Here is a 16,925-nt window from a genome sequence, read left to right as displayed (position 1 = left end):
GCAATTCTGAGTGATCTCAGCCCTCCCCTGGAGAATGGCAATAATGGTTTCCCAGGAGGACATGGCTAGTTTGGAGGGTGGAGTCTATGGCATCGTATTCAGCTCTCCCCTCCCAAAACTCTGGCTTCCATAGACTCCACCACAAAATCTCCAAGAATTTCCCAACCTGGAACTGGCAACCCTAGTCAGGACTGGCCCCAATGAGCTCCCTACAAAGGCCAAAATAGGCCTGGAAAGGGCCTCCTGCCTTTGTCTTTTTACTGACAGAACCAAGCTTGATTGCCTAGCAACAGCCACTGAGGGAAAAGTTAGACCCACAGCAGGAGGAGAAGGGAATGGTTTTACAGCTGATGGCCCTCTACACTAGCCAGCCTGTCGCAGAGGAGCCAAGCAGAAGTAGAATTGTCTGTCAGGAGAGACAGCCATTTTGGCAGTTTATTCTGTCAGGCTGGCAGAGGGCAGGGGAGAGGAGTGGACCCAGCACCCAGCCAATGGCATGTGAGTACTCTTGAATGGCTGTTGATGGGCCAAAGGCTGATGGTGTACACAGCACAGAGAGCTGGAAAGTGCCAATACACCAGGGCTTTTATATATATCAGAAGATACCACTATTCAGTTGCTGATTTTTAAAAAGAACCCCCAGTGTTAAGGGGAGGAGATGGCCACTGTGGAGAAAATGGCTGAACTTTCTACAGTTTGCTATACTGTCTTGACAGATGCTGGGAGATTTGGGAGGGGCACTGCCTAGGGAGGGCAAAATTTTGAAAGGATGTGATGTTACTTTTAGGTAACCCTCTAGGCTGCCTTAACCTAGAGGAAATTCCTACATCATCACAGCATGGAAACTATTTTTCTCCCACTGCTCATTTCCTCAGGGTGGGAAATTGGGACAGAGCAGATAATTCCCCACCGCAGGTGAATGGAAGGTTTAGAACTGTCTCACCCGCACAGTAGCCATCCAGGCTTTGCTATGACCTTTCCCTAAAATTTAGAACAAAGCAGGTTTCGGAGATATCAGGGGAAGCCATGGAAACTCTGGACAGGGCACAAATGTACCACAGTGCTGTGGGGAAGGGGGGGGGATGCCTTTCAAGCAGCAAAGAACCCAAGACTCAAACAGCAAAGAACCCAAGACAAGTAACCTATGTGGAAATGGTCTAAGATGACACACGATGGCCCTAGACTCTATTTTTTATTTTGCCAGCAGCTGTTTTTCAGTATACCCAGTCAAGGGGGAGAAAGGCCAGTGACCTTAAATCATAAAAAGAAAGACATCAAACTTTCTTCTTATATCAGTTGAAAAAAGTAAGAGTCCAGTAGCACCTTAAAGACTAATAAAATTTGTGATAGGGTATGAGCTTTTGTGAGTCACTGCTCACTTCTTCAGATACCTCATGAAAGCTCATACCCTACCATAAATTTTGTCTTTAAGGTGCCTGTTGTGTCTGCAGAGAGTCACTAGGAAGCCAGCGTTTTAGTCCAAGCTTGGTTCTGAATAACAAAGGGACCAAGGATCCTAGGAACACCAATATGATCCTTAGTCCAAGCTTGGTCCTGAATAACAAAGGGACCAAGGATCCTAGGAACACCAATAGGATCCCTGAAGGGAAATTCAAACCCACCAGTAGGAAGAGGGGAGCGGACTAGGAATGGGTTGGGAACCCAATAAATACAGGACCTCGTGGGCTAGTTGTTGTTGTGTATACATGTGCTAATAAACTGAGCTGATCACTATGCTGAATCACTGAGTCTTCCTCCAACATACCCAGTATACAACAGTGCCACTGGACTCTTAATGTTTTCTCCTACTACAGACAGACAAACACGGCTACCTATCTTGATCTTCCTTCTTATCAGTCCTCCTGGACATTGCTCCATGTTTGTTTGTAGCTTTAGTTTAATTCAAGGGTACGTTTCTTGAATTAAATGTTGATTTGTTGCCGTTAAACCAAAGTACTTGGTGGAAGATAACAGAGCTTTATTCAGTGGGACAGGCAGCCTGGTTCTAAGTACCAGTAGCACAATTAGAGGTTTAAAGGAGCATCCTACATATGGCAAGTGAGGCAGAGCGATACACTAAAATCTTCGGCTCAGGGTTGCATCCACATAAGGGATCGATGACTGTTCCAGAGATGGCAAGATCTGGGTCAATGTAACACTGCGTGTCTTACCTACCACCTCAAAGGAAATCTCTGTGTAGTCCAACTGTGAATTGTGCCTAGGGATGCCACACACACACCCCCCACTGCCAGGCCCCACCTCTCAACCAGCAACCACCTGGCCGATGGAGGGAATTACTCCCCCCAAAAAAAGGGAGGACTGCCCAGCATTTCAGCAATGTGCCTACATGACCTGGAGGTGACATAACCATGTTGGGGACATTGGGGGCAATGCTCTGGTTTGTGGGCAACAGGGGCAATGCTCTGGGGTTTTGACCCAAAACCAGAGCATCGCTCTCAACATCCCCAGTGTGCCTACATCACTTCCGGGTCATGTAGGCACATCACTGAAATGCCAGGTGTTCTTTCCTGCTCCTGGTAAGTGCACCCCCCCATCCCCCGCCAGCTAATTGGAGAGACCTGGCAACGCTAATTGTACCACACAGGATAAAACTCTGCTAAAGTCTTCCATTAACATGTGTCATTTGCTTGGCACAAGTGGTTCCAGCTTCCTCTTTCCTCCTTTATATGTTACTTAGGAGAATTTGGTAAGTGTGGATTGCTTTGCTGGAGCAAGGTAAAAATTCAAGATTGGATCCAGTTGAAGTTTCTGCTGACAGAAGGGATCTGCTGATACACCCACATAGAAGACCTCTGATTCTCCTCATGCTCTCCTCTGTCTCCAACAAAACCAGGAGCAGAATTTAGAGAGAAATGTTGGGCTGTTATGGGAGGGAAGGAGGATAGAGGTGTTCTTTTACTTTGAGGGGGAAAAATCCTTTTGTCACTGGAGATCTTGCCTGGGATCCAACACTATTACTCCATGAAGATTTCCTACAGCTGAGTCTTGTTTTCATTTGATCTTGGTACACATTTTCATTCTTCTACTTTGCTGACTTTTCTAGATACACCAAAATGAAGACTGCAACCAACATCTATATCTTCAATCTTGCCCTGGCAGATGCCTTAGCAACAAGTACACTGCCGTTCCAAAGTGTGAATTATCTCTTGGGAACATGGCCATTTGGTACAACCATTTGTAAGATTGTTATCTCCATAGACTACTACAATATGTTCACAAGCATTTTCACTCTTTGCACCATGAGTGTGGATCGTTATATAGCAGTTTGTCACCCAGTCAAGGCTCTCGATTTCCGCACCCCCAGAAATGCCAAAATTGTCAATGTCTGCAACTGGATTGTCTCTTCAGCCATTGGTATCCCAGTTATGATCATGGCAACCACAAAAGAAAGTAATGGTAAGTAAGGATTCCATTTTCCATTTCCATCTATGTCAGTATATGACATACCTGGGCATCACTCACCCAGGTATCTGAATTATGATGATACTTTCCTAAGCAACTCAAGTATTAGAAACATCCAAAAATTTTACAATAATATACCTCTATCAAAATTGGAATCCCAAATGCTTTCCAAAATGGTGCTATTTGTACACTAACAACTAGCTGAAATTTGGCATTCAGAAAGCCCAAGACCTCCTGCTCACTAGAAAAACTTGACATTTGCAAGCGATGACCTGGCAACAATGTGTACCTCCAAATAGTTTATGTAATTCTGGGCCACCCAAAAAGCTGAAATTTGATTTTATATTTGATGTGTATTTGGTATTCACATAGTCCAGGACGCAATGATTATTTTAAAAGTTTCAGAATAGGACAGTTTTACACTTAGCTATTAAATGAATTTACCTCGTAACTGTGAGCATCATTTCAGCAAGAACATGCAAAGTGGAATGTGAAATGGACTGCTGGGCTATTGTCATGTCTTCACAGGCTTCAGTCAGACCAGGATTTGGGGGAGGGGCTTTCTAGCATCAGACAGAAGCATATTCCTATATATGCAGAATGCTAGTACTGTTTACTAGCAGGGCTATTTTTGGGCAGGAACACACAGGAACGGAGTTCTGGCTGGCTCCCAAGTTGGCCACGCCCAGCAGGAACTCATTAGCATAATAGGCCACACCCAACAGCAGAAACTCATTAGGATTGGCTACATTAGGGGTGTGTGGCCTAACATGCAAAGGAGTTCCTGCTACAAAAAAGCCCTGGGTTTTGACAACAAACAAGGTCAACAGAATAACAAGCAAAAGGTGGGTGTGGCTGGATAACCACACTTCTAGTAACATGGGGGTGCGGCCTAGTATGCTAATGAGCTGTGCTGTCAGGGGTGTGGCCCAATATGCTAATGAGTTCCTGCTGTTGGGTGTGGCCTATTATGCTAATGAGTTCCTGCTGGGCTTTTTCTACAGAAAGAGCCCTGTTTACTAGTATGTGGTAATAAGTACATATACAACTCTCTCCGTGAGCAGCAGCCAGCAGCAATAAACTTATTATTTTATGTTATTCAAACATTTATGTTTTAAAGCTTTATATTTTAAAAGGCTTTGATTTATTACTTAGTGAAAACTATTTTAAAATCAAGATTCTGTTAAGCGTAAAGGCAGACTTGTTTGTTTTTGAGATCATTTTGGACTGAATCTGTTTCTACTGCAGAGAATGCACAGGAGAATATGAAAGATGGCCTTTCCTTATAGGAACAGATGGCAGATGTTTCATATTGAGTTGTTAGTTATCTCACTCTTTTTCTACTGACACAAAAGAACTGACAGAATATGAATGAAGACAGCTATGAATGTTTCCATTACACTATCTGAGTTATTCAGAATGTATCAATTATCAGCTGTGATCAATATTACTTCAGTCAGTCTGAAGATCACTTAGAAACCTTGCCTTCTGTTTTCATTGTTTAAATGTTTGATACTTAGATATTTATTTACACCCCACTTTTCTCTCAATCAATGGGACTCAGAGCAGCTTACTCATATTAAAACCTACTAAAATCTCAGTAAATGTGTTCCGGTCATTTGAGTGACATTAAAAAAAATTCTGATAGGTTTCTTCTCTCACACAGTTTCATGAAAATGTACTGGACTTTTACCAATTAAAGGACTACTCCAGAGCTGTGAAGTAAACAAATGCCCACAAAATCAGAATTGTATTCTGATGCCGATTTACTGTTCTGTGATGTTCCATTGCTTAATAGTTTTAAACTGCCTTACTTAGAGTTTTCGTTATTACCAGTGAATACTGCTTTAAGAACTCCATAGAAAAGAGAGTCAGGGAGCCATCCCACTTTATTCAGTGGGGCTTACTCTAGGAATGCCAGCCTCCCAGTGGGATCGGTGGATATCCCAGAATTATAACTCATGTCCAGGCTACAGAGATCGGTTCCCCTGAAGAAAATGGATGCTTTGGAGGGTGGAAATGGCAACCCTATCCTCCTATCCCCAGCCAATAGCTGTGGGGGACCTGGCAACCCTAGCTTACTCCCAGGAAAGTGTTCTTGGGATTACATCCACAGATCATTCAAATCAGTCAATGATTAATGTCATAAATTCCAGGCTGATATTTTATAGATGGTAGCTATACACAATAAGATTTTGTGGAGTTATGCTCCCTTCATTCTGTGATCCAAACAACTGAGAGGAAAACAAACAAACAAAAAACACAGCTATGAGTGACCCTGTATCACCAATATCACCATATAACAGCCCATATAAAGCACTCCCCCCCCTCCGAGGAATCGAAGGGAGCTGTGGAGTGGAGAGTCTGGGACTGCTGCCTCATGGAGATGAGGTAGCCCAGAAGCAACTTATGTGTTATGGAATCCAAACATAGGTGTTACCCCAAATGGAGATTTGGGGGGGTGGAGCCTGGAGAGGGTGAAGTTTGAGGAGGGGTGGGACCTCAGACAGGTACAATGCCATGGACTCCACCCTCCAAACCAGCCATTTCCTCCTGAGTAACAATTGTTGCCAATCTCTAGGTGAGGGCTGGAGATCATTGAAAATTACAACTGCTCTTCAAGTAGCAGAGATCAGTTCCTCTGGAGAAAATGGTGGACTCTGTGTCATTATACCCTGGTGAGGTCGCCATGGCACATTGACGCTGAGTGCCCAAGGCCTTGGCACTCTCCAAGAGCCTCTTTCTAGAGTTCATTGTATTTATTTCCACAACGGGCCTTATTTCTAGTATTGCATAAAAGCAAGAGCAATAAACACCACATTCACCAAAAGCAGTCAGAGTAAGTCTACACATCCCTTGGAGATCATCCATTGTGATATTTGTGGACCTATGAGGAATTTCACACCAAATAGAACCAAATACCTGGTGACTATTATTGATGAATATTCCAAATACATTGTCACATATCTGATGAAGCAGAAAAGTGAAATGCCAGGAAAACATCAAGAGTTTGTGGCAGCAGCCAGCAACAAGTTTCAAAGAAAGGCACAAATACTGCACACAGATAATGGAGGAGAGTATGTAGCTAAAGAGTTGGACAAATACCTGAAGGGCATTGAGCATCAGACAACAGTGCCATATATGCCTGAGCAGCACAGAGCTGTGGAAAGAAAGAACCACACTGTAGCTGAGATGTCCAAATGCATATTACCGTATGCCAGATTACACAGGTATTGGGGCAAGGTGATTATGACAGCAACGTATCTACAAAATAGGTTACCATTGAAGGCCATTGACAACACTGCACATAAATTTGTTGGAATATGCAAGGACTGTAGTGCACTGCTGAATTAAAATATTGTTTCACTGAGAACATGATTGTAAATGTCCTTACCAAACCGCTTCCTCATGATAAATTTGAGATTCTACGAAGAAGAATGAATCTTGTGGACTAACTAGCACAATAGACCTTGAAAAGGGGTGTTGGAATATGCAAGGTCTATAGTGCAGCCTTACGAAGAAGATTTGAAGATCATGCTACAGGGGGACAGCTGAAGGACTGCTAGTTAGCATAGCTAAATTATGGACTGCCCACAGTTTCAAATTATGTCCTTGCTGTCTCCTGATTGGCTCTTCTGGAGACTTCCTTCTCCTACAGAGCTTCCTTCTTCTTGTTGTTCCTCCTTCAGCAGTTAGCCTAGACAGTTAAGGCCAGGATGGTAGCTATAGTGGGGCATTTTGAGGCCTGCCCCCCCCCAACTTCCTACCAAGGCCCCCCAACTTCCATCTAGCCCTCCACTGCCACTACCCCTTCCCCAAGCATGGCTTGCTTCCCCAAATGACGTCAGTGCCGCCCGACTTATTTAAAGGCCCCCTGAATTACAAAATCCTGGCTACAGGCCTGGTTAAGGCTCTCTCTCTTCTATGTTCTATAACAGTTTGTTCTTCTTTAATAAACCTACTTATTTTGTTCTAAACAGTCAGTGCTCCACTTCCTTGCTTATTTAAACTCTGCCAGCAAAATTGTGGCATGCATCCAAGCCAAGCAAAAAGCACATCAGTATTTGGATACAAAGCCTATGCCTAAATTCACATAGAAAAACTCTAAAAGCTGGACAAGAGAACTACAGAAGGTGGATTACAGTGATGAGTGTAAAGAACATGGAGCCCTTTTCCCCCAAGGACACATAAGGCTGCCATAAGATGCGCAATATACTTTGATGAGACCCCAGGACCAAATATGGTGCAACCTCAAATTACTGGAAAACCCTTCCATGACTGAGAAAGAAATCACAAAATGAAATGAAATGGAAGTGGAACTCAACAAAGACAAGTAACAATCCCACAAGCAAATTGAACAGAGCGCATTGACAAGCATTTAGCACTCAACCCTGTAGGCTTTCCTATATAGCCAAAGCTGAGAAAATACCTGAAACTTAATCCTAGCATAAGAACATAAGATAAGCCAATGTGGTCCCAGCGTTCGCGGCAAATGCCGACTTATCTGAAGGACTATGAGTGTAAATACTGTTGGAATAACTGATGTACAAAGGTTGATTGCATGTTTGTAAATAATAAAACAATTGGGATGATGGCTTAACTTAGGGGGGAGGAATTGTAATGTATTGAAATGATTACATGAATCACCTCATAGGACTCCCGTGTTAAGCTTCGAGCCAGACCAGGGCTCCTCTGAGCGAACTTCCTATTGGTCGCTTCGTAACAGCGACCAATCAGAACGATACCATTCCCTAGGAGGGAAAGACTCCCATTGGTCCTTAACTAAGCAATCTCATTGGTTGTTAATTGTAAATAGGCGTGGCTACATTAGCCCGGTTATGTTTAAAAGGAGCATAAGCTCCCACTGTTTTCTGTTCTGGTTTCTTACTGAGTTTAGTGCTTGTTCGTTACTTCCAATAAAGCTGAATCACTTGCTGAATCACTCTACGAGTCCTTTGTTAGCGCGATCTAACACAAGCACTTTAACCTTTCTTCATAGGGATGGTGTTCCAACCCTTTTATCATTCTAGTCACCCCTTTATAGCATGGCAAGATACCTCAATGCTGCTTGAAAGTGAAGCCAGAAAGCAGAGAGAAGTAACAGAAGGACAGAAACAATCTCTTCACACAAAGAAGAACTGGGCACTCACTGAATTGCCACTTGGGCAGGAAGGTGTGAGATTCAAATGAACACGGTGAAAAACTACACATGCCATTGAGAAGAGGTGTCAGGTGACAGCAGTGAGCACTTTTATCAATGTAAATACTGACACTGTGTGTTTAGTCCATTTGAACTGTAAGGGAAGCTGCAGTGTGTACAGTCTACTGTTCAGAACCTACTGAATGCTTCTCTTGCTGTGTTCCCCTCTCTCTGCCTGTAAATCCTTATATCCTGAAGGTTTTTTGATTTTTGTAAAATTCTGTTGTTGCAGTTAGTGTTATTGGAAGCAACTCTGCATGTGTGGGAACAGATCAGTTCTCCACTGCTGCTAACAGCTCTTACCTGATCTGGTTCTCTTTGGAGAGAGAGCACTGGAGACATATGGTGCTTTGTAGTGTATGCTTTATTTACACATTTACAAGCAAAGTCCATGGTGAGGCACAGAGCCACTCCTACAGGGCAACATATCTATCTCTCCACATCTGATCCCCGGAGAGAGAAATCCTGAACCCCATCCCCAGGCATCGCACGGCAGTCTGTTTCTCTGTCATTCTTCTGCCATTTGAACTGCGCTTTCTTTTCACACAGACACCCAGCAACTAAGCATCACACAGCAGTCTGTTTCTCTGTCAATCACTTTTGCCACTTGAACTGCACTTTCTTTTCACACAGACACCCAGCAACTCCCTCTCTTAAGCTAAGAGTGGGTATCACTTTATCTCAGCCCCGATTGGTATTGGAAAGTATTTCCTAGTATTTAAGGCTAATTGAGAGTTATATCTACAGAAACATCATTCCTTTGCCATAGGGTATCGCTTCCCCCAAGGCATGCCACTTTCTTCCCAGCCCAAAGGACAAAACTGTCAGGACCCCTTCTGAGACAAACTCAGACCCAGGAGTGGACTGTTCATCTGAGGGTGACCAGGATGAACCAGGGACTCCCCCAGAGGAAGACTAGAGGAGACACCTGGGACTGTAAGACCCACCCCCTCTCCCCAACCCAGAACACCTGGATCCTGAGGACCTGCTCCTGAAGCCTCAACTGCAGATGCTGCCGCCAACTCCTTGTGCCCCAGGCCAGCCACTTTCGTTGTATTGTCAGATCCTAGACCACTAGTCCTCTAGTTCTCCTCCCACCCAACAGAAGCAGCAGAGATAGCAGGACTGTAACAAAGCAGCACAATGGCACCAAAGCGCCAAACAGCAGGCTTGAGTTCCTGCCACTGAGCCAGACCATTGCTCAGGCACATATTGTTCTTTGCAGAACCAGGCCTCAATCAAGTTCTGGCTGAAAGGAGTCCAAGAACAGGTGGGCCTTCTTCCTCTGCAAGTTATTTAAGGCTTACACCAAGCAGAGAGCATCATTGATTCATCCAGTTCACTTGGCCAGTGACAATGATGCAGCATGTTGCTTTGGACCCAGAAAACTCCGGAGTGGGACCTTGACCTCTATGTGCTCTGAAAGCAAGACCCAGGCTCCAGCTGCTGTGCAGATCTTTGCTCCCAGAGAGCCCGTAGTCAGTGGCTGCTGAAGCCAGAATAAGAATCATTGACAAATTCCAAGCATATAACAGCAACAATTAAAAATGATAATAAAAAACCTACAGATATAACAGGATTTTTTAAATCATTAAACATTGACATACAACAGAACATAAGCATGGACCTAACACAACAGCCAATGAACAAAAAAACCCAGAAAACAACTACATTTTAATCTGACAGTTTAACCCTTTCCCTGCCAGCGGTTTACTCAAAATCAGCCATTATAAATGTCTTTCTTCTCTGACGGGGAAATAATATGGGAATGTTGAAGGCTGCTTTTCCCAATTCATTGTCAGTTGGGGGGGGCTCAACTTCAGAAAGAAGGGAGTTTGTTTATCTCCTTTTTCCTCCTCCTTTTTCTCATAATCTCTGCTCTTGTGGAGGCTAAGTACGCAGTAGAGAAAGTCTCCTCAGCTGTGGCCTGACAGAATTTAAATATCACCATCTAAAGACTACCATTTGAGTTTTCCTCCACCGTCTTTCAGGGGTGCGTCTTGCTGACTGTTTCTCACTGGTGCCAGATTCCTTGACAGAAGATTTTTTTTTTCCCAGCCAGGAAAATATTGGTGCAAAATAAAATAGCAGCATGAATGCTTCATTTTAGCAATCCTTTTAACATACTCACGTTGAATTATAATGCAGCTAGGATGTGTGATGAGGGGTGGGGAAAAGACATTTAAGAAAATGCAGTCCTCCACTAAAAATCACTCTGCTTTTGTTTCCACAGGATCTATTGATTGCACGCTTGCATTCTCTCACCCAACATGGTACTGGGATAACCTGCTGAAAATCTGTGTTTTCATTTTTGCCTTTGTCATGCCAGTCCTCATCATCACAGTATGCTATGGACTCATGATTTTACGCCTGAAGAGTGTCCGAATGCTTTCTGGGTCCAAGGAGAAAGACAGAAACCTCCGAAGGATCACCAGAATGGTCCTTGTGGTAGTAGCTGTTTTTATAGTATGCTGGACTCCCATTCATATCTATGTTATCATTAATGCCTTGGTCCGTATTCCGGAAACTACTTTCCAGACTGTATCCTGGCACTTCTGCATTGCTTTAGGGTACACAAATAGCTGCCTTAATCCCGTGCTTTATGCGTTTCTAGATGAAAACTTCAAAAGGTGTTTCAGAGAATTCTGCATCCCAACAACTTCAACAATTGAGCAACAAAACTCCACCCGAATTCGACAAAACACTCATGAGCATGCCTCCACTGCCAACACAGTGGATAGGACTAACCATCAGGTATGACTAGCCGTGGAGATGTCATCTCTGGATTCAGGAATTCCTCCTGGTGATGACATGAATTCTGAAGTTACAGTCTTTACTGATGCATAGCTCCTGAAATATTCACAATGCTCTTTTGATTTATTTTCCTTAACTGGGGTTTTACTGAGGGAAAGACTAATATAAGCTTGTTAGATAGCTTGAGTTCCCATCAGCTTCTGGGAAACCTGGGAGCTCCCGGATGCATGATCAGGCCCTCAGTGTGCATATAAATGCAAGGATGACGCATTAGATAAGGAAGGAAATGCCTTCATGGTTTTTACTCACAGAATGTTTGTTACTGCTCCGTTTTCTAGAACTGTATATATTGACATACCAAATCAGAGCCATGGTCCATATAAACATGGGCTATCAGCTCTGACCATCAGCTGGCTTCATGATCAGCCCTGTAGGGTCTTAAACTGTCCTGCTCCTTAGCTCCCTGTTTGACACCTTGATAGACTTGCTATATATCTTCAAATTTGTCTGCATCATGCTCCATGCTTTATGAGCAGGCTTTGATGATCCATTTCCTCAGCAGTGTCTTCAGGATGTCCACAAACATATTATTAAGGTATAAACTTACTCTGAGGTATCTATCTGGCTGGCAGTTATTCATATAAAACACACAATGGAGAGTGCTTTTGTGGAGAAGCTTGTGCAGGCTAAATATACTATTTCTCCATTATCACTTAGTGTGTAAAAGCAAAATTACCGTATGTATCTAAACAAACCTCAGTCTTGCCTAATATTTTTTAAAATGGCTTCTGAAGGCAGCAAAGAACAATTTCAAATCTGCTCTAAAACAGTAAAAATAACCAAAAAGGGTTGGTTGTTTTGTAGAAATATAGTATGATTCTGTTTGTCATACCCGTGCTGAGAACTGAAATTAGTACATATGATAGCCATTAGGAATTAATGACTTGCATTCCTACTCCATGTTTGATTATTCAAATGATGTGACATGGCAGCACTAGTATTACCCCACTGATTATATAAATAGCTGGATTCTCCATAACTGGCAACAACTTCAACCTTACATACACACAGCTCTAGTTTCTATCACCATTTTCATGTGTCTGCTCTTCTAATTAGCCATGCAAATTGCCATCCAACATTATATTTTCACACAGTTTAAGATACAGCTACAATTGTAGGTAGTAAATCTTTGGAAAAATTGAATTTGTTGTTGTTCAGTTGCACAGTTGAGTCTGATTCTTCGTGACCCCATGGACCACATCACGCCAGGCCCTCCTGTCTTCTGTCATCCTCTGGAGTTTGCTCAATTTCATGTTCGTTGCATCATTGCATCGATAACACTGTCTAACCGTCTCATCCTTCTTCTTTTACCTTCAGTCTTTCCCAGCATCAATGTCTTCTCCAGTGAGTGCTCCCCTGTCATTTGGTGGCCAAAATATTTGAGCTTCAGCTTCAGTATCTGGCCTTCCAGGGAACAGTCAGGTTTGATTTCTTTTAGGATTGACTGATTTGATCTCCTTGCAGTCCAAGGCACTCTCAAGAGTCTTCTCCAGCACCATCATTCAATTTTTTTTCAAATATTTGAGGGGAAATATCAAATCTTTGAAAAAATTGGATAAAACATAATAAATCATCCATTTCCCTTTGAAAGCCAATACAAGAATCTTCAGGTACAAGAATTTAAAACGAAGGGAATGGGTCCTCCAAATCACAAGTTCAAGCTGCTTATGGACTCAAACCCTCTCTATTTTCCCCATCAGCCTCCTGTGACTTCAAAAAAGCATTTTGCCTACATGGCTCCCCTGACCAGTATCAGGGTTTTTTTGGAATCGCAAGGGACTGTTGGTTGAAGGAGAAGGTGAAGAATGTCCATCTCTGTGAGTACCTTCCATTCACAGTTCATAGGATCTATCCCTGTAAAAATATCTTGAAACCTATACTTTAAAGCCCTAATACATGTCAAGAAAACCTTTATGTGAGCATAGCATATATGAGCATAGCATAGCATAGCATTGGTCCTCAGAAACTAATCTTTTATGATAAGGAAGTTCTTATGAGATTTGTTACTTACTTTCATGACCTACTGCAATGAAGAACTACTGCCGTGTCTAGAATTGTGGTTGAGCTGAAAAGCCCATTTTGGGAGGCAAAAAAGTTCAAACCACTCTAAAACTGGACATACAGCTACTTTGTAAATGCCTCCCAATGAGCTAATCAGTGGTCTGAATATTAGTATTATTTATAACTGTATTTGGTTTATGTATTTCTATGGTGCCTTTCCATTCAGGAACAGTGACTCTCAGAATGAAACACAAAAGAAATAAAAATAAGACCTTAATTTAAAATAATTAAAATCCTAGGAAAAATTAATTTTCCTTAAAGGCCCTCCTGAACAGATCTGTCTTCAAGTGATACTTTTGTGTTATCTATAATAATAATGCTACCAACCATACTTCTTTCAGGAGGGAATTCCACAGTTTATGGGTGGCAGCCAAGGAGGCCTTCCTGCAAGGCCCCACTAGTTGAACTTCCAAAAGCAGCAAAACCTTGATGATCTCAGGTTTCCCTAAATTCATACAGGTGGAAAAGGTCTTTCAGGTCCTTTGGACCAAAGCAATTCAGGGCTTTAAAGGTTTGTTTTTTTAAAAAACCAGCAATTAGACCTGGAAACAAGCTCAAAATTAGTGTAGCTGGCTGTATAACACTGGGTTTGTATGATCAGTGTGGTGGTGCTCTGATATCATTTTGGCCATTGTATTTTATAGCAGTTGGGGTGTCCAGCTATAGCCTCTTCAAAGTCAGTTCCACATCGAACACATTACAGCTCCAGGGATGGCCACAGCTGATAAAAAGCACTCATAGACACCTTTGCCACTTGTCTGTTCAGGGACAGGGAATAGTTCAAGAGCACCTTCAGATTATATGCCTTCCAGAACAAGCTGTACACCAATATCCATGATATCTTTACTCCAACTCCAAAAGCAATTCCATTTTATGTGGATTAAGTTTCAGTCAATTTACCTCCATTTAATCCTTGGCTGCCTCTTGGCACTAGCTCAGCACTTCCACCACCTTGTTGGAATTAGGTTGAGAGACAGAGCTGTGTATAATCAGTTATATCAGTAACACACCGCGCCAAATCTCCTGCTGATCACTACCATTGGCTTCATGCATATGAATGCTAAACATGGTGGAGGACAAAACGAAACATTCATTGTCTGATGATTGCTTAGAATATAATATTTAGGGTTGCCAGGTCCAATTGTCACGCCAGCGGGGATGTCGTCTGATGTGCATATCTCACCCAGAAGTGACTTAGGCATGCTGGTGATGTCAGAGGCAATGCTCTTTGCTGTGTTTTACTCTATGGTAAAATCACCCTCAAACCAGAGTATCATATCACCAATGCACCTATATCACTTCCTGGTGATGTCAGTGCATTGCACACAACATCACTCTTTGGGGGTGGGGAGCATGAAAAAGTTGGTGATCCCCCACCCCCACCTGGGGAATGGTAACCCTAATTATATTAAAGAAATGTTCCTGGAAATCATTCCTGAATCTAAAAAAGCCATATGAAAGGAGTTAAGTCATGTGCCTGCTTTTCTGGAGAGAGAGGTCCTTTCCACACTAGACCTTAAATTCTGGTTCAACCCTGTCCCCAAACTTACATTCTACACTACACGTAAGTTCACCCCTGTAATTATCTCTGGGTATTTTTTTGTTTCCACATTACATTGAGGCCACTCCGGTTTTGCCCCACACTTCTCCCAGGATAAACAGATGCTGTTATAACCAGGGATAAATGTAAGGTATTGCGTTGCAAGTTGAACTCTGATAAAACCAGAGATGAGATCCAAGTGCAGAAAGGACCAGAGAGAGAATGAGAATCCAGAGATTTAGAAACCCACTTCCTATTACATATAGAACTGTTCCCAGAAATTGTAGACTTGTAGAAACACTATTCATTTAAAGCTGTCATTTAAAGCTTGACATTCAGGTTTAGAGGTCTACCCAATGGACCAAACTTGCCAAGGGTTCACTGTTTGGTATGCCACCCCCAATACTATAAGAAAAGAGCATCAGTGTACTACAGGTTTTCATATGGACATTCTTCCCAGTATTTTGCACTCTCTTTATAATGTTTCCTATTTTAAAAAGGTGGGAGCATCATCTGTGTGGTCCCAAATCTGCCTTAATTCTGCCTTAATTCTGGTCATGTAATTTCTATAGACTAAATACCTTCTCTGTCTAATAGGAGACTTTTGACCTACATTACATGAAAACTTAAGGCATGCTCATAAAGAAGTCTGTTTAATGCTTCTGTCATTTATTTCTAAAAAATACAATCTTCTTGATTTTATTAGTAGAAGAGCAACCTGCTGTGGATATTTATTGACTACCAAATAGAACAGGCCATTAGTACCACTTCATTCTCTTTAGCTTCCTAACTATTGCACAGAGGGGGGGGGAATGACCAGTTGAGGGTTATTTGATTATATTGTGAAGAAAAGATAAATAGTGTGTGGCTTCTTCATTAGGGAAACCAAAAACAGATAAGTAAACAGAAAACGAGAAGCTGCCTTTTGCAATACTGTACATCTCTGAAACTAGTACTTTTTTGTCCTAGAATGAAATTTAAAGTAACCTCTGTTTCACCTTACTGTTAAAATAGCATATACTATTTCTCTAAAGATTTGTCAAAGCTGATAAGAAGCTTCTTCAACCATAAAGCTCATGTTTGCAGCAAAATGCTTATTGGGAGGAGCTGAAATGCTAGTCATGGAGCAGAAATCCAGATACAATTAAGCCATTTGGATCCATGAGATATCCATAGATCACTGGAACCACTGAGAGCTTCAGAAATAACTTTGGTGGAAGAACAGTATCCACAGAGCCAAATATATATCTGAGATATCAATTGAGGCATCTATACACAGCACTTACTATAAAAAATTAAGTTAAAGAAATATTTAAATTTTAAGGTCTTCTAAATCTCTCTGAAATACATTATATATCAAGGGACTTAAGAAGCATTTAAGTTCATTTAGGATTGCAGCTTTATGCTAGGGTGTTCATGCTAACAAAGCCACATAGAAATAAATATATATGATAGTAGAATCTCCTTGTAGCTTGCTACATTAATGAAGTATTTTCAATAAGAATCATGGAATCAGAGTTGGAAGAGACCCTCAGGGTCATCTAGTCCAACCCCCTGCACAATGCAAGAAATTAACAAATACCTCCCCCTCCACATGTGCAGGGACCGCTGCTCCACATCCAGAAGATGATAAAAAACCCTCCAGGATCCCTAGCCAAATTGGCCTGGAGAAAAATTGCTTCCTGACCCCAAAGTGGCAATCAGCATTTCCATGGGCATGTAAGAAAGGGCCACAAGAACTAAGCACTGAGGCAACCCTTCCTGCCCTCCCTCTCATGATCTGCTGATCACAGAATCAGCATAGCTGTCATATGGCCATTTAGCCTCAGTTTGAAAACCTCCAAAGAAGGAGAGCCCACCACCTCCCGAGGAAATCTGTTCTACTGA

General features: G+C 42.3%; 1 protein-coding gene across 1 annotated transcript in view; it reads left to right on the top strand.

Moving 5' to 3' along the window:
* LOC107123434 (mu-type opioid receptor-like) overlaps positions 1–16,925 on the top strand; it is a 54,915-nt gene that overhangs the window by 35,248 nt on the left and 2,742 nt on the right. The window contains 2 exon segments of the mRNA XM_015426680.1: positions 3,065–3,417; positions 10,857–11,377. Coding sequence (XP_015282166.1) covers positions 3,065–3,417; positions 10,857–11,377 — 874 coding nt within the window.

The sequence above is a fragment of the Gekko japonicus genome, unplaced genomic scaffold (genome assembly GCF_001447785.1).
Source record: "Gekko japonicus isolate JY-2015 unplaced genomic scaffold, Gekko_japonicus_V1.1 scaffold2487, whole genome shotgun sequence".
In the NCBI taxonomy this organism is placed as follows: Eukaryota; Metazoa; Chordata; class Lepidosauria; order Squamata; family Gekkonidae; genus Gekko; species Gekko japonicus.
The sequence above is the reverse complement of the archived record's forward strand: the minus strand, read 5'-3'. Positions and strand labels throughout refer to the sequence as shown.